The sequence below is a fragment of the Dermacentor albipictus genome, chromosome 7, assembly GCF_038994185.2.
Source record: "Dermacentor albipictus isolate Rhodes 1998 colony chromosome 7, USDA_Dalb.pri_finalv2, whole genome shotgun sequence".
NCBI classification, from domain to species: domain Eukaryota; kingdom Metazoa; phylum Arthropoda; class Arachnida; order Ixodida; family Ixodidae; genus Dermacentor; species Dermacentor albipictus.
In genome coordinates, this window is record NC_091827.1 from 140,445,647 (window position 1) to 140,470,241 (window position 24,595).

The window sequence follows — 24,595 nt, forward strand, 5'->3', positions numbered from 1 at the left end:
ATCAGAACCATTCTTCCGTGTAGGTGTTGATCTATTAGACCCCTTTCCTACGTCTGATTCGGGAAACAGGTGGATTGAGAAGCGCCTCCTGCTTCCTGTAGAAAAAGTGTCAGGGCGACTTGCTGTTTGACCTTCCGGGTTGAATGGGCTGAGTCTGAAAGCTTTCTTGTGCTGTTATTCACAATTCAGTGCTGTTGAATATATATATGCGTTTTTGGTACAAGAACATTGGGAACCTCTAGCAAATCGTACGTCCATAGTGCATGCTGTCCATAGTCCATTGTACATGGTCCTTAATCGCTAAGCAAGGTTCTGCGCAATACAAGCGTGCATGAGAAGAGCACAAGGAAGAGTGCCCGTCCTTGTGCACGTCTGGTCTATGTTTGCAGTCGCAGCATCTTCCTTAGCGATCGTGCATCGGTGCTTGTGAGAATCTATTGTAAACATCCCACGCCGGGACGTTAGCAAACCGTCACAGTCTCCTGCACCAACTTGCCACGACCTTCGTGGCAAGGCCAATATTTAATAATTATTTTATGGTTGATAACGACATGCTTTATCGGTATCGGTATATGACGAACATTGTCCTTCCTTCTGGACATGAGGAAATGGGATATTGAAAGCAGATGTATTGCTTGAGATTTCGTTTGATTTCCGTTCACATCGTTAGTTAATACTTAGCATGCTGGCTTTGCTTGACTGACGCCGAAAAATATATAAAATAAAATGTGCCTGTGCTGTTTTTGCTTTACTGTTGAAAGCCCGAATGTACGACGTAGATAACGGTGCGAACTGTGTTTTATTGAATAAAGGCGAGTAAAACGTACAGTATTGCTGCAAAGTTTAGTGAAAACAAAGTGCAAGTACGTCCAAGATGTTCTTCACCAAGGGCTTAGTGCACACGTGCATGAACTTGGCAACGTCGATGCAGTTTTTTTCTAGAATAAAATTGTCACCGCTACTCGCTGGGTAGTAAACGCTTGATGATGCAGCACACAGAAAGGCGCCAAGTTGTTCTATGGCAGAGCCATGAAGCACGTATGGTTGGGTTGGCGGTTGCGATCAGCAAAATATTCTGGTTCCCAGTCTAAAACAGTTTCTGTGGGTATTCATGTCTTGTAAGATTTGTTTTAACCAAGCTAGAAAAAGCTGGTGCTGACATAATAGATGACACGAGACTGGGGTAAAGTACACAGGGTCTGAAACTGAAGTCTTCTTGCTAGTTGTTGTCCCTATATTGGTATGCTAGTGGCTATAGCAGCCTATGTACTTCTAGATGGTATCAATAAGATATAGCTAGTGATACTCTCGAGCACTTGTGCAAGGATAATACTTGCGTAAAAAACAAGGATATATATCGGCAGCAGTACTCACACTTGCTCATGGTTCTGGCTTTAAGGGCAAGGACACTTTAACAACCATTGCTTCTTTTTTCCCTAGAATATCTGGAAGGATGCCCAAGTGAGAGAGCAATCCATGGACTAAACAATCGTTCAGCTGCTAGTGTCTGAGCGGTCACGTCTGCTGTAGCCATGTCCAGCTCTTCTGGACACGTACCAACTAGCGCCCCAAGCGGCCCCGGCACGAAGCTAGCACGTTTTCAATGTACCGAGCGGGTTTCTCGCGAATAACAAAAGCTGCAAGTCGATTATTCAAAAAGGCAGGTGACAGCCACGTTCTGAAAGACAATCCACACTAGCCAAATGCAGTGATCAGACTCTGGTAAGCAAGAATTTGGTTCCCGGAGTGGTTAAAGATTCAGCAATGGAAGCCTAAGGAAACGGCGATACTTCGTGCTCAATTTTCGAGAGGAAAACCGTAGCTGTGATAAAACTACGGCGTCTATCACAAAAGTCGCTGCAGCGTATGTAGTTCGGAGACTGAGCTTTCGAGTGATGCCTATCTCGACTTTCTACACATGGCGTAACACTGTCGCCAAAAGGGATCTTGAAACAGTCGTGCAAGTTCAAGTGGTATCTATAAATACCCGAGCGTATCGGTTGCTGAAACGTAGGAAGCCGTGGCTGAGTCGTTTAATCCCTTGCACCTATCATTCGGCGTCAAGGTGGCAGCGGCTCGATGCCATGCTGTGCGATACTTTCTTTAACGCCAAGTATGACTGAGTTCGACTGTCTTCCGCCGGGTGGCCTAAAAACAAAACTCAAGATTTGTTTTCAGTTTTGCTTTTTTTCAGGAGGGCTCTTTAAATATTACACTTTCTATTTTTACTTCCTAAAACGTATATTTAAGTCACCACGTTTACTATCAGATTTTATTCCATGGAGAAAATAACAACAAGCCTCCGCATGTCTTTGTGATAGGGTAAAAAAAGACTATCGTGCCTTGTAGCACGGACATACGAATTTTTGGACATTGCACCTGAACCATCCTCTGGAACTTCAGAGCAATGCACATGCGTAACTGAATGGCCGAAATTTTAAACAATTTTATTTCAGTATAATAGCCGTGTATCAACAAGTTTCAACTGTCTGCGCTAAGAGGGTAGTCTTTAAGAACAACATACATTTATGTCGTTTAGTCAGAACAATGGTGGTGCGTTAAAGCTGTGTTTTGATCGGGGATTGGCGGTAATGTCACACGACAAGAGCGAATGATCTCGCACCCTCTCAGCAGAGGGCACATTGAGTTTAAGCATGCGAAATTTAAACTGCAAAGCGATTTATTACAGCTAGAGTTTTGAACGGTAACTTCAGAGTGAGTGTCATTCAGTCTGCACCCGCGCGTTTTTGTGTGGCGTGCGTATACGGGTGTGCGCACCTCGAGCGTGCGTGAGTGTGCACTTGTATTTGCGTGTGCACGCATGTTTATGTGTGTTTGAATATGCGTGCGAACAAGTGCGTGTATGCGTGTGCGAGCGCACACGTGTCTGTCTGTGCGTGCCGTTCCATGTAACTGCGTGCGTACATTTTTGGGCGTTTGTACATGCGTGGGCGCATGTAAATTTAATGGGAATGCGGGCGAGCATGTGTCGTATCTGTGTATGTGTGTGTGCGTGCGTGTGTGTGCCTATGTGTGTGCGTGCGTGTGCGTGTGCATGCGCGTGTGTGTGCCTTTGTGTGTGTGTGCGTGTGTGTGCGTACGCGTGTATGTGTGTGTGTGCGTGCGTGCGCGCGTGTGCGCGTGTGTTTGTTTGTGCACGCGTGTGTGTGCGTGTATGTGTGTGCGTGCGTGTGTGTGTGTGTGTGCGTGTGTGTGCGTGCGTGCGCGCATGTGTGTTTGTTCACGCGCACGCGTGCGAGCGAGCTTGCGAGCATTTCCCCGCTTTACGTACTCTTGGGGATGAATGAGATATATGGTTTACTTAAACCCATATTTAAACCTATGAGACAAGAACAAATGACATAGCATTTAGAGCATCATCTCTTTCTAAAAGCGAAATGAATGAAAACAAAGAAACAAAACGCAGTTCCCTTCCAATCTGTGAAGTACGACTTGCGAACATGTCTATGTGGGCACCTTAATGGCGAAGTGCACCTGCGCCGCGGCTCAACGCGGCATTGCACTGTTTTAATGATATTATTCTACACGCGGACACGATAGTGGGATAAGTAGCCCTTTACAGCTGCGCTGAATAAAAAGAAGGAGAAGAAAACATCCCCCAGCCGTCACCATCGTGAGCAGCTACCCCCGTCAGCAGCTACCAAGCTGTTGACTTTCGTTATCTTCCTTCCCTCGGCGGCAGCACATTGTCTTGACGCCAGCGACGCGCTAAATCTGCACCATCTTTTCATCATGCATCGCTTGTGCGACCAAGCACCCTTTCAGCCGCACACATTCAGTGCTATATTGAGAAGTATGGGAGAGGCCTTTGCCCTGCAGTGGGCGTAACCAGGCTGATGATGATGCTGATGACACTGAAACTTTAAACTGCCTGAATAGAAAAAGATAACGTCAATAAAAATCGAAAGTGGACTGGCGACAAGGAACGTGCTGACGGGGCCATGCTACTTATGACATGTGCGGGCAGGTTGACATTACAGGTTTGCGTGGATCGACTGAAGGGCTACTTGGCTCATTATCACATAAAGAACAGCGCTTATGCTAGCACAGTGTGTCTGCGTGCTTTCTCCATTGTGTCCCGCCTTGAAGCGCTGTTCTTTCTGTGACTCTACAGACGTTCTTTACTGCGTCAGTTACGCTTTCCAGGAGCGTTTAATTGTAAAATTTTTGTTCCCATAGCTCTTGTAGAGGCATGTTCACTCAAAATTTCCGCGCTCGGCTAGATAATCTCAGGCATGGGCTCAAAACTGCTCATTTTCTTTAGCCACCAGTAATTCAGCTACCTAGCTTTGTTAATTACGCACACAACTTCTCAACTTCTCATTCCTCCCACTTTATCTGCAACGCTCCGTAGAAACTAACTGGTCTATCTTCAAAAATAAAGTAAGTGAGCTTATCACCAAACACGTACCCCTTCGATCCGTCTATGCCAACAATAAAGCACCATGGTACAGCACATATCTTAATCGGTTATCGAACAGGAAAAAACGTTTATTCCGTACAGCGAAACATTCCTCAAAACAGACACATTGGCTAGCATATAAACACGCAGCAATTTCATATATTAAAGCCCTAAGGTCATCCAAATTTTCATTCCTTAATTGTACACTCCCAAATTTATTGAAGACTAATCCAAAACGCTTCTGGGAAGCCATACGAGGAAACAACCATAAAACTGGAATATCATTGCTAACAACTTCTGGGGACCCAGTACCTGACCTATTGTGTTCTACTGTACTTAACGATACCTTCACTCAGTCATTCTCATCAACTCAGACCCCTGATCCGATGCCTGGGATAAAATCAACTAACTACCATTTCATGGATCCCATCGTTTTCGACGCAACTGGTATCAAAGCCATAGTAGAAAACTCAAAACCTAAAGCATCATGTGGGGTAGATGAAATTAACACTATATTCTTACAAAACACAGCGGAATACTGTTCAATCCTACAAGAATGCATTTACTCACAATCTTACAACTCTGGCACCTTACCGTATGATTGGAAAATTGGCAAAGTAATCCCCATTCACAAAACCGGACCAACCCATGATCCACACAACTATAGACCTATTTCACTTACATCTGTACCATGCAAAGTTATGGAGCATATAATATACACACATCTGGTTAATTTTCTTGAAAATAACAACTTCTTCACAGTTATGCAGCATGGATTCCGTAAGAACTTCTCTTGTGACACTCAGCTTATCCTCTTCACTAATGCCCTACATGCCAATTTAGATTCTGGTTTTTTAACAGATTGTATATTTCTCGACTTCTCTAAAGCATTTGACAAAGTGAACCATGCATTGCTTCTTCATAAATTAGGCGTTCTAAACATAGACCCCTCCGTAATTAATTGGATTCGCGCGTTTCTGACATCACGTGTTCAATTTGTAACCACTAATGACGCTAACTCACCTTTAGCCCCTGTTGACTCCGGCGTCCCGCAAGGGTCTGTGCTCGGTCCTTTATTATTCCTAATTTATATTAATGACTTGCCCACTCACGTTTCCTCGAACATTTGTCTTTTTGCGGATGACTGCGTCTTGTATCGTAAAATAACTAATTCTTCAGATATTCTACTAATTCAGGAGGATCTCAATAACATAAATGAGTGGTGTCGTAAGTGGCGCATGGAATTAAACATTAGAAAGTGTAAGACAATGAGGATTTCTCGTACTAACGTCATCTGCCCCACCTATACGCTAAATAACATCCCACTAGAATGTGTAACGTCATATCGATACTTGGGGGTTCACATTGCCAGCAATCTATCCTGGAAAACTCACATTGATCACATAACATCTAAGGCCACTCGCACACTAGGATACTTTCGTCGAAAATTTTCTCAAGCACCATCATCACTAAAACTCTTACTGTACACAACTTACATTCGCCCACAACTAGAGTACGCGTCATCAGTATGGGACCCCGGTCATGACACCCTCATACAGTCTCTAGAGGCAATACAGAATCGATCAGCCCGTTTCATTCTCACCAACTACCAAAGAACTGCGAGTGTCACTAACATGAAAGCTCTCTTTCACCTCCCGCTGTTATCAACCCGTAGAAAACTATCTCGCATATGTCTTTTCCATAAAATCTACTACCATAACACATATTTACGTTCTATCTTTGTCCAACCCCCACCATACATTTCATCTCGTATAGACCACCGCCAAAAGGTAAACATTCCGCACTGCAACACCGTCGGCTTCTCATATTCATTTCTTCCCCAAACGAGCAAAGATTGGAATAACTTACCCGCATTACTTACAAGCATTATTGACACCAATAACTTTAAAAGCACACTTCAAAGCTTCATGTTATAAATTATTGTTGCGTTTGCTTGTTCTGTATAATAACTGCTTTTATGTCATTGTTTTTACATTTTGGCTTGTATTTTTATATCGTATGTTCTTTCCTTTCTTTATTTTGTTATGCCATGTATTTTTGCCACGCTCACAAGATTCTTTTTACCATTATTATTTTGTATACGATGTTTTTTTGCCATGTTGTTTGCCTTCCTTTCTTATTTTATGATTTGCCTCTGTATTTACTTGTTTACTTACTTTGCCCCTCCCCTCTGCAATGTACAACCGTACCTTGAGGGTATAATAAATAAATAAATAAATAAATAAATAAATAAATAAATAAACTTACTCCGCATCCAGAGGTTGCAAATCTGAACACTCGAATGATAAACTGATGTCACTAATATTTGTATTAGTTTAGTAGTTTGTTCCAGTTAAAAGCAACCAGCATTTTCATGGCGCTCTAGGCTTCTTATAAAGCAAGTATGAAAGCTTTGACAGGTTTTCTTAGCGCAAATCAAGTTCATGAGCTTAAGCACATGAGCCCAACTGTGTAGTTCTGCCTATACAATGGACTATTCTGCATTATACAAGAAGCACCTCAGCGCTATGGTATATCACACAAGGTGTGCGAGAACATTGTTCGGGCTCCAGATTGGAATAATAAACATTGGTGGCATCAGGCTCGGTTTCCTGGCATCATTAAGAATAAAAGCAGCTACCCGGGGCAAAGCATTGGATACATTTTCAGTTTTATATAACATATGGATCAGAGCCGACATGTACGTTAGAACGACAAGTATTGAAATATTGAGATGAGGGTTTTGCTGAATATATTTTCGATGTCTAATGCTAAGATCTAAAGAAAAAAATATTGGGATTTTGTGACAAATGATGCTGACATCAAATATATGCTCCTACACAGCACTTGTAGTGGAACTGGCCCCTTAACTACAGGGCTACATTGAACCCCGCAATCTTTGTTTGATAAATACCAGTACATGGAAAGTGTTTAGCTCTTGAATTTTCCGTATATCGGCGCCGCTGTGCAGTCTTCGAGGCCCTTTTTAGCACAAGCACTACGTTTTGGCAAATATTAAAACCAACTGTACACTACAATTTTTTTAGGGCGAGTTGTGAGCTGTCTTTAGTGTCTGACCTCTCTTCCAAAGTTACCGGTTAGCTCAAGACGCATCTGCATGTGTTTCTAAATCGAGTATAGTTTCACGGGTTCTATAGTGAAATAGTGTTATCTTATAAAGTCGCGCGCTTGAAGTGAATACTAGCGTACGTTCTCCATCATATTTGAGGACCCGAGTTTATGCTGCAATGTACGAGCATTCCAATCTGATCAAGTGGCGCCTTGATCCTTCGATCAGATTGAGTGCACACTTTGCGTGCAACCATCGTTGCGCTTTGAGTGTTATTCTCTTTTCCAGCACAAGCTCGCCTTATAATGAGTTAGAATTGTGAATTGCTCTTTTGGAACTGCCTTGTTCTTTACATCACTACAACGTCACAGTATAGACGTGCTACACCTTCATTGAGTGAATACTGGAAAATGGACTAGGACTATTCTTGCGCGTGCGTTTACACACTTAACGCAACAATTTTTTTTTCATAACCCACTTTCTAATGATAATAATATTTGGGGTTTTACGTGCCAAAACCACTTTCTGATTATGAGGCACGCCGTAGTGGAGGACTCCGGAAAGTTTGACCACCTGGGGTTCTTTAACGTGCGCCTAAATCTAAGCACACGGGTGTTTTCGCATTTCGCCCCCATCGAAATGCGGCCGCCGTGGCCGGGATTCGATCCCGCGACCTCGTGCTCAGCAGCCCAACACCATAGCCACTGAGCAACCTCGGCGGGTAACCCACTTTCTAATTAAGGATGTTGTAAGAGACAGCAATTTTTTGTTAACTTATAGTCGGATACAACTTTAGAAAAAAGGGGAGGCCCCAGCCAGATGAGCAAAGCGCGACAGCCGATTGCCTCGGCGACTAAAATAGTCCCACTCGAAAATTTGTACTCCTGAAACGCGTAATTCTCCGTATAAATAATGACTTTTGTATTTTGACGACTGGTTTAGTAGAGCTTTCATGTGCTACAGCACATCCCGGATAGTGATAGAAAAATAACCCCGTGCCTTCCACAACGCTGCCCGTCAGCTGCCCTTTACCTTCATTGCAAGTGACAAAAGCAGAAAGAGCAGCTCTGCAAGGCTTTTGCGCTTGTTCACATGTACACGGCGTATCTACTACTCGTTTTCCAAACTTAAAATGAATCAGTTGCTATTGAAAAAGTTCTTATATAAAACAATGCATTTATCGCAACCGTTACAAACCTGGGGCGAGAATACGGTCGAGGCTGGAAGGTACAAAAATGCTTCATTCATCGCTTTAAATAAATACTCTTGGTTTTAAACTGCACAAAATTCAAATGTTTTGCTTTTCTGCTGTACCATTTTTTTTCCTTTTCATTATCTTTTTTTTGCAAGCCTGCAATCTCGACAGTTCGCGCAAGGCATTGCCTGCGAGTTTTTCGCCGTGGAGCCCAGCGAGCTGACGTCGGACTTTGTTGGCGAACGAGCCATGTGTCGCCTCGATGTCCACACCACCAAGGAGCCTCGACAAGAAGAACAAGAGTGGTGACATCCTGAATAGCGATTCACGCAACATATCCTCTACTGCTACACGTATTGGCGTAACAGGGAGCTTGAATGCAGCTAGAAAGGCCACGACCAAGTTCGTCGCCGAGATGTTCGGTGTGAGTGAAAGCACAGTGCTCGAGGTGTAGAGGGAGGACAAAGCGTCGCCTATTTCGGGTGGCAAACTGTGGACGCCCTCGCGAAAGCCCCCACGAAATGCGGAGAAGACACAGGACGAAGTATGACAGCTTCACGTTGTGCGCGCTGAGGTTATGAGTGCATGATTTCTTTCAGCGCAACGATACCGACTGTCGAGAAGATCACTAACCAGTTCTCAAAGCGGATGGATCTCCCATCACTAAAGCGGTGTACTGTGCGTCGCCTGCTTGTCAAGATCGGATTCAAGCACGAGAAGAGGAGCCGCAATACGCTGCCTGTCGACCGGGATGACATCGCTGAAGGACGGAATCGCTACCTTCGGGACGTGGAGTGCTACCGAGTGGTAGGCCGAAGGATCTTTTTCTGGACGAGACGTGGGTGACGGCGGGACACACTCGGTCGAACGTGTGGACAGACACCGTAGTGCAGAAGCAAGGATGCCTGTACGCTCGAGCAAATGGCCTGTCGACGGGTCGGAAACAACCTTGTGGTAAAGACCAGCACCTGATTGTGACGCACATCGGCAACGAGATGGCTTCATCGACGGCTGCATAGATGTATTTGGAGGCCAAAAAATAAGCAAATATAATGAAGAAATGGACGGCAATCGCTACAACGGATGGTTTAATAACGTTCCGCAAAAGTTGCCAGCTAGTAGCGTCGCTGTTTCGGACAATACACTTTGCCATACCCGGCCAGAAGAGAAATCGCCGACGACAGCTTGGAAGAAGGAAAAATACAGGAGTGGATCAAAACCAAATCAGATTCAGAATGAGAATCAGAATTTATTATTAAAAGTTGGGTTAGACTATAAGCAGTTAGTATACAAAAGCATCACCTACAGCGAGAGGATGCTGAAGAATCTGCTGTTTGAGTTCGTAGCATCTGTAAAGCCACACTTTCTGAGAAACATCGTAAACAATGCAGCTGAAAGGAGAGGGGGGGGTCACATCGTGCTCAGGCTCTACCACTGTGAATTTAATCCTATCCACCTCATGTGGGCAAAGGTGAAAATGGCATCGCCGTGGACAACAGAGACTTCAAGCTGTGCGCAGTCGAAGACGTGTTGAGGGGTAAAAATCAAACACTTGATGGTGGAAGACTGGAGGAAGAACATTCACCGCGTGATGGACTAGCAGGCAGAGTTGAGCTTTCACACGTCTGGGTGTGACGACATCCAACCCATGATGACCGAAGTGGGTGAAGATGACACTGAAGAAAGCCATTCGGACTGCGAGCAGTCCACCATTGAGCTACTCGACAAAGCATAACAGCTTCTTATTAACAAAATATCAGCCCTTATTAGGGCTACCGAAACTTTGCCGATGGGTTCGCAGCAGCCATCCATCCTCCGAAGACCTCTACAATCAATGAGAAGTTCATTTGGTGACATATTCCTTTTATTGGAAGCTCAATTATGAAAAAGCAACGTCCTGCACAGATAGTGCTCAATATAAGTACGGGCATGGAAACGTGCTCAAATGAAAATACAATTATTAACATTAAATAACTACGTGGGGTCCGAAATGCTCATTCGGCAGCCACTGTCCAGCTTGACACATGAAAGCAGTAGTCAACGCGAAATTGACAGCCACTGTTAGCAGTCTGCCCGCCAAAGCAGATTCATGTGGTTGCATTGTTTATTTCGTTATCCGGCCAGGCAAATAATGCAAATAAGAGAACAGTTAAAAAACATCATTACCTTAGTGAGGCCCAAAGTGCTCACTAGGGCAGCCATATTGAAGTTGACGGGCCCTATGGTGAAGAGGAGCAGCCGGGACAAAACTGACCGCCAATGTTGGCAGCTTGCGTGTCGAACGGAAAACAATAGCAGTCGTGTTGGAGCCATCGTAAACTTTACATGCCCCTAAAGGCCAATTCATGCAGTCAGGCAATAAAAAAAACACACCGTCGGCTCGGTTTACTCCACCGCCCAGTCATTGTTAATTTCATCAAGCCACTTGAACAAATCAGAGAAATGGAGAGTGACATGTCCCTGTTAGGCCGCCTGCTTGCAGGTAGTTGTGCTGTCCCTACTGTTTTTTCCAGCCTATTGAGATGAGAAATGCCAATGTCAGAAGGCCCAAAATACTCTATTGGGCAGCCACCATCGAGCATGACGGGCCCTGTGATGAAATAACAGTAGTCCGGACACGCTTGAAAGGCACATTTAGCAGTTCGCATTTCAAAGCGCAGTCATGCCTAGCCACTGTAGGGGAAACAGCAGTAGTCAACGCGAAATCGACAGCCACTGTTGGCAGTTTGCATGATAAAGCATAATTTTGTGGTTGCATTATTTTGGTTATCTGGCTTAGGCAAGTAATGTGAATAAGAGAACAATTACCAAACACCATTAGCTTAGTGAGTTCAGACTGGGATACATAGCGCAAGAAATTACACAGGGAAAAGCGCTCATCCTGTGTTCTGCTTGTCCCTGTGTAATTTCTTGCGCTATGTATCCCAGTCTGAATGCATACCACCAACACGCCCAAACTTCTTCCCTGCTATAGCTTAGTGAGGCCCAGAAAACTCATTTGGTCAATCACCGTTGAGCTTGATGGGCACTTTTGTGAAATAGAAGGATTGGGGGGGGGGGGGGGGGCGGGCACGCTTGAAAGGCACCTTTCGTGTCTGCACTTCAAATCGCAGCCATGTTATAGCCATTTTAGGTCAAACAGCAGTAGTCAAAGTGAATTTGACTACCACTTTTAGCAGCTTGCATGCGAAAGCACACTCATGTGTCGCATTCTTTATTTTGCTTATCTGGCTCAGGCTAGTAATGCGAATAAGAGAAAAATTATCAAACATCATGAGCTTAGTGAGGCCCAGAAAACTCACTTGGTCAATCACCGTTGAGCTTGATGGGCACTTTTGTGAAATAGGAGCACTGAAGGGTGGGGGGGGGGGGGGGGGGCACGCTTGAAAGGCACCTTTAGTGTCTGCACTTCAAATCGCAGCTGTGTTATAGCCATTGTAGGTCAAACAGCAGTAGTCAACGTGAATTTGACTGCCACTTTTAGCAGCTCGCACGCGAAAGCACATTCATGTGTCGCATTCTTTGTTTTGGTTATCTGGCTCAGGCTAGCAATGTGAATAAGAGAAAAATTATCACACATCATGAGCTTAGTGAGGCCCAAAATACTTATTCGGGTTGCTATGACTAGCAGTAGCCGAGGGCATCCTTGAAAGGCGCCAGTAGCAGTCTGCACGTCAAAGCGCAGTCATGCCGTAGCCGTTGTTGGTGAAACGGCAGTAATCAACGCGAAAATGACAGCCACTGTTTGTAGCTTGGATCCAAAACCACAATAATGTTGTTGCATTGTTTATTTTAGCCATCTGGCCCAGGCAAGTAATGCAAATAAGAGAAGAATTATCAAACATCATTAGCTAACTGAGGCCTACAAAACTCATTTGGGTAGCTATTAATAGCAGTAGTCGAGGGCACACTTGATCATAAATCCGACTTGATAATTATTGATATCAACTGTCGCAGCCTCAAGAATAAAAAAGAAGAGTTCGCTGCTCTCTTGGAATTGGTCAAACCACAAGTGGTCAGTGGCACAGAGTCCTGGCTGGACGAGACCATAGGCATTTGCGAGATATTTCCGGCTAATTACAATGTACACCGGAAGGCCTGTAACAAGCATGGTGGTGGTGTCGTTGTACTCGTCGATAATGGAGTGATCAGCACACCTCTTAACACGGAAAGCCAAACATGCGAAACGGTCTGGTGTAAGGTCATACTAGCGAACGGTTCCTCACTGGCTATTGGTTCATTTTACAGATCTCGATCCCCTAAAACACCGCAACCCCTATTTGAAATGAACAACATCCTGCTAACCATGGATGCATCTTACGTTATTTTAGCTGGTGATGTTAATTTACCTAATGTAGAATGGGTCTCCCTTGAAGACCACATCCCTTCTTCATACTGCTTTTCGTGAAAGGATTTACCCTATTTCAGTTTGTGGAATGCCCAACTAGAATAGGCTGTAGTAGTGCAAATGTACTTTATTTGATTTTCTGCAACACTCGCACCCTCGTTTCTTCAACCACCACAATTCCCGGTTTAGGCAACCATCAAGTGGTAATTGCAAGATCATTCTGTTTTGCCGAGCGCCGCAGAAAGCCGCCACCACGTACGGTATTTCATTAACCCGCCGTGGTTGCTCAGTGGCTAAGGTGTTGGGCTGCTGAGCACGAGGTCGCGGGATCGAATCCCGGCCACGGCGGCCGCATTTCGATGGGGGCGAAATGCGAAAACACCCGTGTGCTTAGATTTAGGTGCACGTTAAAGAACCCCAGGTGGTCAAAATTTCCGGAGTCCTCCACTACGGCGTGCCTCATAATCAGAAAGTGGTTTTGGCACGTAAAACCCCAAATATTATTATTATTATTTCATTACGACAGAGGAGACTATGTCTCACTATCGCATGAACTCGATGCCTTTCTCCCAGAATTTATACGTCACAGTTCCAGAATTGATGTACATTCCGCCTGGCACCTACTAAAGACAAAGCTCCTGGCCTTAGTGCAGACGTATGTTCCATCACGCACCATTTCCTGGAAGCGTCGAACAGCTAGATAAGCTTTGGATGAACGCCGCCATTCGAACCTTGATAAACAAAAGGCACCGCTTGTATCGTACGTACTGCCAGACACCAGAGCGTTCCTTGCATTGTGAATTGAAAGAACTGAACAAGATTATTACGCGGAAGATGCGCAGGGACAAACGTGCGTATCTGGGTGCTCTTGGCGGGAAAATAAAGAATAATCCAAAGCAAGTAGGGAAGTATGTAAAAAGTAAGCAGCGCGTAAGAGACAACATTCCCGATATTATAGATGACTAACTATAGCTCGGATCTGGAAGGCAAGGCTGAACAGTCTAATCGTTATTTTCAGTCAATTTTTTCTCCATCGGCATTCCCTACCGACGGTTCACATATTGTGAATAAGTTTACGGAGATGAGTGGCGTAAATTTCTCAGTACATAGAATAGTGTTACTTTTGTAGAAGCTCAAGTTAAACACGGCAGTGGGTCCTGGCCGTATTCCGAACTGCATCTTGGAGAACTGTGCAGTTTCTCTCGCTCCCTTTTTAGTAACACTGTTTGAGAAATTAATGGATGTCGGCGCCTTGCCTGATGACTGAAAAAGCGCCAACGTAATTGCTCTACACAAAAGTGGCGACAACACAAAACTGTAAACTATAGGCCTATCTTCCTTACAAGTGTCATATGCAAATTGCTAGAGCACATCGGCTACACTAATCTTTTTAAGCACCTCCAGGATAACAACTAATTCTGTCCAATGCATCATGGCTTCAGAAAGGGATTCTCTTATGATACGCAGCTGATAAAATTCGCTCACGATACCGCTTTTTCAATTCACAATGGTAACCAGGTTGACTGCATATTTTTACATAATTAAAAAGCTTTGATTTTGCCGCAGATAATTTATTACTACTGAAATTGTCTACCCTCAAAGTTCCACCCACCCTGCTGAAATGGCTTGAAGCGTACCTCGTCTGTAGAAAGCAACGCGTTATTCTTAAAGGTGTAAGTTCATCTGATATTGCAGTCTTATCGGTTGTTCTCCAAGAATCAGTTTTGGGCCCTCTTCTTTTTTAATATTTATCAATGATATAGTTGACCGGGTTTCCAGTCGGGTCAGATTGTATGCTGACGATTGTTGCACGTACCGTGCCGAGATATGTGTAAGCGACTCTTATGAATTGCAAAGCGACCTCGACTCGGTCTTGGCATGGTGCAAAACATGGAACATGGCATTAAAGTTTTCAAAACGTAAAGTTCTGCAATTTACAAATAAAAAGCATCCATTACCTACCCAGTTCCTTTTAGGCGACAGAAACTTATAATTTGTTAAGAATTAGAAGTATTTGGGTGTTACTTTCGTAAACAACCTTTCTTGGAATGACCACGTAAGTCATATTGCTGCCAAAGCTAGCCATGTGTTAAACTTTCTAAAACGCAATTTTAAGCAGGCACCTGCTTATTTGAAGGAGACACCCTACTTGACAAACGTGCTTCCCATCTAAGAATATGGTTGTGCAACTTGGGACCCTGAAACAAAAACACTTATCAGCGAACTTGAACGAATTGAAAAACGAGCAGCAAGGTTTGTATCTGGAAACTATGATTTCATCAAAAGCAACTCTTTTATGTGCAAGAATTTGGGCTGGCCTCTATTGCAAGACAGACGCAAATACCTTAGAGTTAAGCTATTTTACAGTATTTTTACAGGAGCAACAGGTTTGTCTAAAGATTCGAACATGAAAGCTCCCAGCTATATATCCTCCCGTTTAGATCATTCTTTAAAAGGTTCAAGAATAGCAGTGCCGTATAAATGTATTTAAAACATAATTTTTTCCCAAAACAGTGCATGACTGGAATAAATTTACAGAAGAAGTTGTCTTAGCCTCGCAATCTTCTTTTGAAAATGCTCTGCCACGCCGTTTTATGTACCAGAACTCGAACTTTGGATGCATTTCCATGAACTTCAATAAAAGTATTCTTGTCCTGAATGGTGCACCGATGCATCAAAATCGCATGTCGGCGTGTCTTACGCGGCTGTTGGCCCCTCTTTTTCTGAATCAGGTGCATTGAACCCCCCTACCAGTATATTTACCGCAGAAGCCTATGCAGTACTGTCTGTGGTCAAACACATAAAAACATTAGGACTAGAAAAAGCAATTATATTTATGGACTCGTTAAGTGTCGTAAAAGCGTTCATGTCCTTAACAAAACACAAAAATCCTGTTCCTATTCAGCTTTACCCGTATTTGTGCAATATTTATTCGGCTCGTAGACATGTAGTAATATGCTGGGTTCCTGACCATAGATGCATCGAAGGTAATGGGCTGGCTGACCAAATGGCCACATCAGTTACATCTCAAGCTATGAATTATACCACTGCTATACCTACCACAGATCTCAAGCCTTTCTTGCGAATTAAACTCCGAAGACACTGGCAACGCTCGTGGGACAGCGTAAGTAATAATAAGCTCCATCTGATTAAACCAAAATTAGGTTTCTGGCCCTCCGTTACTAAATCACGAAGAGTTGACGTCCTATTCTGCCGACTCAGAATAGGACACACATATGGTACTCACAATTTTCTATTGACTGGCAATGAACCTCCAACCTGTGGTAGATGTGAGCGGCTCACCGTCCTCCACGTCCTTGTGGAGTGTCGCGAAGCCGAAAGAGAAAGAAGGGAACATTTTCCGCTAGCGCACCGCTATTGTCTCCCTCTCCATCCTGCTATGTTTACAGGTAATGAACCCCTTTCTACGACCCAAGCTGTCCTGGGTTTTTTTTAAAAGAGGTGGTCTTGCACGTTATTAGCCGAAAGGTTTCGAAGGGCATCCTCTCTACAGAGGATGCCACTGTGACAGTTGTTTTATATAGCACATGCCTCCAGGCCCTTGTGTCTCAAGGGCTCTAAAGAGGCCATGGTGCTCCAGGGAATTTTAGAAACGTGCATTTTTTTATATCGCATCATTATATTGCAATGCCCGTAAATGCTCATAGTACTCATCATTTGTCATAGCCATAATTTTATTACACGTACATTTTACGCACTTTAAAGTGACTATATTTTAGGCCCCTTTAATGCCACGTCGCATCAACTTCACAGAACCCATCACTCCACTAAGAAATCACTAACACTTGCATAGTGCTCTTTGGCCATACCTGGCCCTTGCGCCAATAAAAACCACACATTCATTCATTCATTCATTCATTCATGCATTGGACACTCAGCCTGTCTCTGTGCTTACCTCGACTACTGCTGTTTCACAACCACCTACAGCTATGGATCCCGTCCCTTCTGTTCTCGGTAGGACCATCAACTCCGATCTAACGCAACAGCAGACGGGGAAATTACTGGCGTTGTTACCGAAGCATAAAGACTCCTTCGATATCCACTCCCCTCTTCAGGGAAAGACTTCTACGATGGTTCGTCGCATACACACAGATGGAACTTCCATCGTGTGCCGGCGTCCATATTGAGTTTCTTCCGCTGAATGCCAGATCATCGATATCCACGTTGCCGACATGCTGAAACGCAGCATAATCCGCCCATCATCAAGCCCTTGGTCGTCACCTGTCCTTTTGGTGCGTAAGAAAGACGGCTCAGTGCGATTTTGCGTAGACTACCGTGCCTTGAACAAAATAACCCGCAAAGATCCCCTGCCCCGAATTGATGATGCGTTAGATTTATTAGAAGGCGCGAAGTACTTCTCCAGCCTGGGTCTACGCTCCCGATATTGGCAGATCCCCATACACGAAGCAGACAAGGAGAGAACCGCCTTTGTCACACCCAATGGACTTTACGAATTTAACGTAATGGCTTTCGCCCTGTGTAATGCTCCCGCCACGTTTCAGCGAATGATTGACAACGTACTACGGGGCATAAAGTGGAAGACTTGCTTATGCTACCTTGACATAATCATATTTTCGTCGACCTTCCATCAGCACTTGCAGCGCCTCGACGAAGCCCTGACATGTCTCTCAGCTGCTGGCCTTTAGCTAAATACGAAAAAGTGCCACTTCGCCAGCAAAACCATTAAAGTGCTCGGACACCTTGTCAGCAAGGAGGGCCTTCCACCCGACCCCAACAAGATTACCGCTGTCCTTTGCTTCCCCGGGCCTCAACACGCCAAAGACTTGCGTAGCCTTGGCCTCCTTGGCCTAGCTTGGTATTTCCGGCACTTCATATGTAACTTTGTGACCATTGCGGTGCCGCTCCATCAACACGTTCCTTCTGGTGCTCCCTACGTCAGGTCGGACGAATGCCAAACTTCATTTGACACCCTCAAGCGTGCCATCACGTCCGAACCTTTGCTTTGTCATTGCGAAAACACCGCACCCACTCTTTTACATACTGACGCCAGCGGACACGGTATCGGCGCTGTTCTTCTGAAACTTCAGCAAAATTCTGAAGAAAGTGTGGTTGGATACGCAAGTCGCACGCTAGGAGCTGCAGAGAAAAATTACACGATTACCGAGCAATAGTGTCTCGCCATTGTTTGGCCCGTCCAAAAATTTCGGCCTTATCTGCATGGCCGCCACTTTACGGTTGTTACTGATCACCACGCCTTGTGCTGGCTGGCGACGCTAAAGGATTTAACTGGACGTGTCGGCCGTTGGATACTTCGTTTACGAGAATACGACTTCGACGTCACCTACAAGTCTGGAAAGAAACACCAGGATGCCGATGCTCTCTCTCGTTGTCTAGCTCCTACCACCTTCTTCGAACGCTGCTTGCTTGCCACCTTCCATGAGAAAACCGCAGGGCGCGTCGCCTGCATTCCCTTCGCTCGCAGCTCTCGACCGGCTCCCATCCAGCCATTCTCATACGTTCGCCTCTAGCCAACGTAATGACTCCTACTGCCACTCTATTATGGAACGCATGCGCGGTTCATCTCGCCCACCTTACGCTCGGCTCCGTCGGCCATTGACGAAATTCAATATAGAAAATTCGATATTATACCGGTACGTGTTTCATCCAGAAGGACCCCGTTGGGTTCCTGTCGTTCCCCGATCACTCCGGGCCCAGATATTGGAGACCTTTCGCGACGATCCCACTGCTGGTTACTTTGGTTACCGTAAAACCTATGAGCGATTTCGCAGCCGCTTCTCTTGGCCTAGACTTGCAACCAGCGTAGCGAAATACGTGGCTTCCTGTTCGCTCTGCCAACTCCGCAAACGACTGACCTCACCCTTGGCTGGACTGCTCCAACCTGTCCCGTGTCCTGAAGCTCCTTTCGCAGTCGTCGGTATCGACCACTATAGACCGCTACCCTTAACCACTGGCGGTAAACGATTGATCGCGACAGCTTTAGACCGCTTGGCATGGTACGGTGAAACAGCCGCACTGCCTTCGGGATCCGCCGAGGAGGTTGCAGCCTTTTTTTGAAAGCCATCTTTTTACGGCATGGAGCCCCGCGTGTCCTTTTGAGTGACCGCGGCAGGACCTTTCTCTCGAAATTTCTCGACGATGTTCTCCGTGTGTCCAATACTATCCATAAAACGGCTTCCAGCTACCACCATCAAACTAATGGTCTCACAGAGCGCTTTCATCGCACGCTGTCCGACATGATATCTATGTATATCAACCCTGACCACACAAATTGGGATGTCATTCTACCATTCGTCACTTCCGCATACAACACGGACGTCCAACGCATTACGGACTACTCGCCCTTTTTCCTTGTGTATGGTCGCGAACCGATCACTACCTTGGACGTTTATTCGGTGTGACCGTGCCTTCGCCCACATCAGTGTGTGAGCAGTTCGTTTCGCGCATTGCCCGGTGTCGCCAACGTGCCCGCCTCAACACTGACGCCAGTCAACAAGACCGCGAAATTCGCTATGATGCATCTCACCGTGTCGTTTCCTTCCACCCTGGAGCCGAAGTGTTACTGTGGAGCCCAGTTCGCGCTCCTGGATTGCGCGGGAAATTTCAGTCCTGTTTTATCGGGCCCTACATTCTTCGGGAACAGACTTCACCAGTGAACTATCATGTCACTCCAGTTGTTCCACCTTTGAACGGTCGCTGCGTGCCACAGAGATTGTGCATGTTTCGCGTTTAAGGCCTTTCATACGGCGTTTCCCGCCATATCCAGCGTAACCAGCAGCCAGGTTGACCGCTTCCACGCGCGGGGGAAATTGTGTGACCATTATTTTACCCCTTCATCTTCTTCATCTGTATATATTCATCATGATGGCCAGCGTCATCGTCGTTAGCGCGCGACCTGCGAAATAAACCGTTGAGGCTTAACACCTGTCTCGCACTTTCAAAATCATGAATACTGCATTCAGAAGCTTACCTAGCTAATTTAGGTTATTTCACTGATTCTTAAGGCAACTTCGTTCAAGCGACTGAGTTCGTAAAGAACGTTCTGTATTGTTGATAATTTGTTTTTGTTTTTTTTTAGAGCTGGAGGTGGTGCTTATGCTGAATTAAGGTGGAAGGTCGTACCGTCTGGTTTTTCGATGTGACCACTCGGTTTCCTGGCGGCAGAGTGCCAAGCTCAACTTCCCGGTCAGATTCTTGGACTGTGATTTTGCCACGTTCCTGGATCAGAGAAAGCGTTTGTGAAAAGCGTGTACGCTCCTTTAAGCAACGTGCAATTCAATTTTGTGCGCACTGCCACCTTGCCACGTACGCTGGACCACCCTTACAGGACGCAAACATAACTGATGAACACTTCACAGACTAATATCCGTCTCGGGTGCTAAAGATAAAAGAATAGTTCGTTGATGAACTCCATTTCCCACATATTTCTAGCATGATATTTCGAGGTAATTTTTTTCCGCAGTACAGTTATCGTCGATCTTTCTTAAGAGATTCTTTGTATGCGACCGTTTTTCCGTGGGATTTTATGCACATCCCCTAAGGCTGTGGTGCAGAAGCTGCTTTCTGGCCAGGTATGCAAACCAGAACGGCACACGAAGGCACATTCGACACACTATGTATCCCAGTTAGGAGCTTGCGTGGACATGGGAATTAACAAGCCCACATCGCAACTCTAAAGCTCCCTTCATCGCTACAAAATGGCTTTATGACACTTAGCAGCCCGATAATAACGAATAAGTGCACGTTTTAGAGCGCCGGCCTTAACGGCCCGTTCCTGCCGCGAGGGGCGTTGTAACCGAGCGAACGAGCCCAACAGCGAAGTATGAAAGAGCGAACTCGGAGCGGCACATGCAAGATGCGAACCGTCAGCGACGTACACCAATAAGAGCGGAACGTTCAGCGTGCGGGAAACCGGTTTTATGCGGGGCCACCTGACTGCATACTCGTATCTGGTCTCAGCCGGACCGCAAGTTTCGTACTATCATAGTTTCGTACTATCGCGTCAGCTCTCACTCGCATTTATATGGTTTGCTAGGTTTGGTCTCATTCGCGCTTGTTTCAATTGTCGTGGTTTGCGATTGTTTTGTAATGTGATTGTAGGCACGATGCCCATTGTGTAGTACTTTCTGGAAGCCAAGCGGCATCAGCAATTACACTAGAGCATTCCACGAGTCCTGTATAAATTCCGACGCGCATGACTCGCAGATAATTTTTCGACCCGCTGCCGACTCTGGTACATGTCTCTCTCCAATTCTATGTCTCAGTATTGTCAAGTAATAATAATACATCGCGAAATAAAAACACGTATAGAGCTACGCTGAAACCTTGCAACAATGTAGTAACGTAATCTTCCGTGATTATTTTATAACCGGTTTTAAATAGTACATAACAAAGCGCAGTAGCGCGGAAGTCCCACCGTTTTCCCCGTTTATGAACACTCAGCATGCTCCATTGCTGCGAGAGCAAACCGAACGTAATTTGTTGAAGAAATTAGGAAATTATTTCGAATAATTAAAATTTAATTAGGAATTTAAGAAAACACTGGCTATAATAACAGCGCGTTCTTATTTTCTGCTATACGGCCACTACGCGGCATCAAGCTGATCGAGAAAACTGCTTCATGGGAAATTAGAACTTCCGGTCCCTCGTTGGCGTGGCTCTACGAACCAGGTGTACATGTGATACTATTAATATGCTTGGCTTTAATATTAAAGACGCTTCACTACGCTGTAAACACTGCGTGCAAATGGTACCACTGTAGAAGAATGCACTGTGTGTCAAGTGCATGCACATGCTATACGTTCACCAGACTTGAGCCAGGAGCCGTAAATCAGGTCATATACAAACCAATTCCTGTGGTATAGGATTGCGTGGAAAGCAGGTGTGCTACAAAGAACCTAAATGCTTGCGCAGTGTGTTTGGTCATCTGACCTGCCTTCAGTCATTTAAAATTTCCGTGGCCATTCCCTCGCTTGTTCCCGTTTCCTGGTCTCTGACAGCCTTGATATAAGCATTTGTCTAGACAGAAGAGATGATCGCAGCACGAATACATTTGGGAAATATTGGCGACTACTTCTCTTACACAGCTATAAGAACGTCCCCCAGCACGGAACATGCCATAGAGCTTTGCGAAAATGTGCAGACGGGCCGGTGCTCTAAGCCTTGATGCCGGCTGCGCGAGGCGCACCCAGCGCGACGGTGGAAGCGCGCTGGCGTTGCGCTCCGTAACGCGGCTTCCGACGAAAGGGAAAAGTGGCTCCTTACAGTGGCTCATGTCTAAAAAAAGAACAAGGCGTTGAGGGGTACAGAAATGCTGTCACATAGTGGTGACACAGCTGCATATCTGTGAACGACGAACCTAACCTTTATTCAGTGAACTTGGGCCCCCAAAACCAACTTACACTCAAAGCACAGCGATAACCGCGGTGGGCGATCGTCGTATCTCATCTGCGGGGCAAGAGCATCGGATTTTATGCAGGAGTCATCGAAGTTTCCAGAAAAATCACTGGCATCAGTGCGTCTTGCATAAAGTTTTACACAATTCGCATCGCGCATACATGCACTCAGATTACGCAAGGCTCGGTGACAGAAGAACGCTCGATAACATTCGAGAAGCTTACATGCAGGTGCGTCCTGCGCTGAGCGATTTCTTAGATGAGGAAACACCGTAACCGCATAAAAATAAACAAGTACATGCGTCAATATCATCATCCGAAATGGCTCAGACACCCTTAAGGCAGAGGCTATAAGCGCTCAGCAAAATGAAGCCAACAGTGCACACATACTTTGAAATCACCCATACAACGCACAGAACAGCAAACGTCTTAATAAAGAGCAAGCTCAAAACAAGGATCTGTACAGTGAATAAAGCGTTGCATTTCCCCTCGGAAGTACGCGACGGGCGAGGATGCTCGCCAAGTTTGAAGCGAGGTGCGACGTGCAAAGCGGCGGAAGCAAGACGTTCGACAGCGAGTGCTACTTTCCTGCGCTGAGAGTATGCCGAAGAGAAACGTCGTTGGCCCAACCCCGGCATGCGAGCGCGCGAAGGCGCAGCGTCGAAAACGGCCCCATCGAGGCGAAGCTCGCAGACAGCGGCTTGCCGCACGTCTACTGCCTACTGCCTTTCGTTATGTCCTGCAAGAAGTCTGACCCCTTCGATCGCATTACTTAATGCATTACCAAATGTGCAGGAAGCGTTCTCCTTCAATGTGTTTTAGGAGCGTAACATGCTGCCGAACGTTTTTCCTGCATCAATCCGCCTGATTATTCATCAGATATGTGCTGTTAGCCACAGCACGGCTTCGAGTGGCACAAACGTTGGCTCCACTACTTTCACATTCTGACCCTCCGGGTCCGGCACCTGTGTCCGCAGGCCACGTCACACGTACAGAATTGGAAGCGTTTCCAATATTCGCTCCGAATAGATTGGAGATGGAACTGTTGACATGTGGTAAGGAAAGCAGCAGTTTATGACTGTCGCCATTTCTTTAAAAAGTAGCGTTTACATGACAGCAGCTTTTCCATTGAACAATATATTTGCGGCAATGCAAGAAATAAAGTAATCAGTGTTTCAAATAGTGTGCGCTGATGTGAATATCTGAAATATGCGTAAAAGATAGGAAAAACACAATATGGCACTTGGACATACTAACGTGTTCTGCTTCGAACATTTTGTTGATGAGCTTTGCCCATTGTTGTTCATTTAGCGCCACTGAGATTAGCAATAAAACCAGACCTCTAGCTCGCATCACTGTTCACTACAAAATGTGTCATTAATAAGGTTTTTCTTTTCTTTTTCTCAGTGATAAACAAGCATCAAGCTCACCTCTTTAGATTCAACGATGTAAAAAAATCATTCACACACTTAGCCATGTATATTGAAATAAAAATACGGCATTCCGGAACAATGCTAATTTAGCCTATGGAGTTGTTCAGGCTCTCATTTGTAAACATATTTCTACCAATGCATCTCTCACCTTTGCAATCCCCCATGAAAAATCATAGAACTCCTTGTTGATGAAGTTGTAAAGCTTTGCGTGGGGTTCTAGAAGGTTCCTAGTTTTCAAGAAGAAATAAATGAATTCGCTCTGTTCTATTGCAGTGTTGCTCCTACGCCGTTCGATGGATGCATAGGCAGGCGGCAGCTTGCGTAGCTGGAAAGGGCAGCCAACGAGATGCACATAAATAGAGTGAATTGTCATGAGATTACTCAAAAGAACGCAAAACCACTGAACATAAATGAAACTACATCAGTATTTGAGCTTCTTGTCCCCCGAAGCTTGCGATTTTCCTCTTTAACCTGTTTCAAATTTGATCGCTTTATGTACCAGCTAACCATAACCCACTTTGTGATCATATACGTCTGTACTCTTTGTTGCATAAATCTGAAATCCATGTTGCGTCTCTAGGTTTATCCGCTTTGAAGCGGCACTGTGAATGAAATGGCAAAGCTTCCCTCGCGCTGTAATTACATCCTGTTTATCTGGTCGTACGCTCAAGATTGGTGCCAAAGAAATACAATTTAGTTCCCTGTGTTATTTTTCTGGTCGATATGTGTAC

The 24,595-nt window shown here is 45.2% G+C and overlaps 1 protein-coding gene across 1 annotated transcript in view; it reads right to left on the bottom strand.

Moving 5' to 3' along the window:
• Positions 1 to 24,595, bottom strand: part of LOC139047299 (uncharacterized) — a 1,527,628-nt gene that overhangs the window by 1,049,860 nt on the left and 453,173 nt on the right. The window contains exons 11-12 of the mRNA XM_070521114.1: positions 24,013 to 24,189; positions 20,159 to 20,254 (exon numbers count right to left, since the gene is read on the bottom strand). Coding sequence (XP_070377215.1) covers positions 20,159 to 20,254; positions 24,013 to 24,189 — 273 coding nt within the window. The remainder of the gene's footprint in view (positions 1 to 20,158; positions 20,255 to 24,012; positions 24,190 to 24,595) is intronic.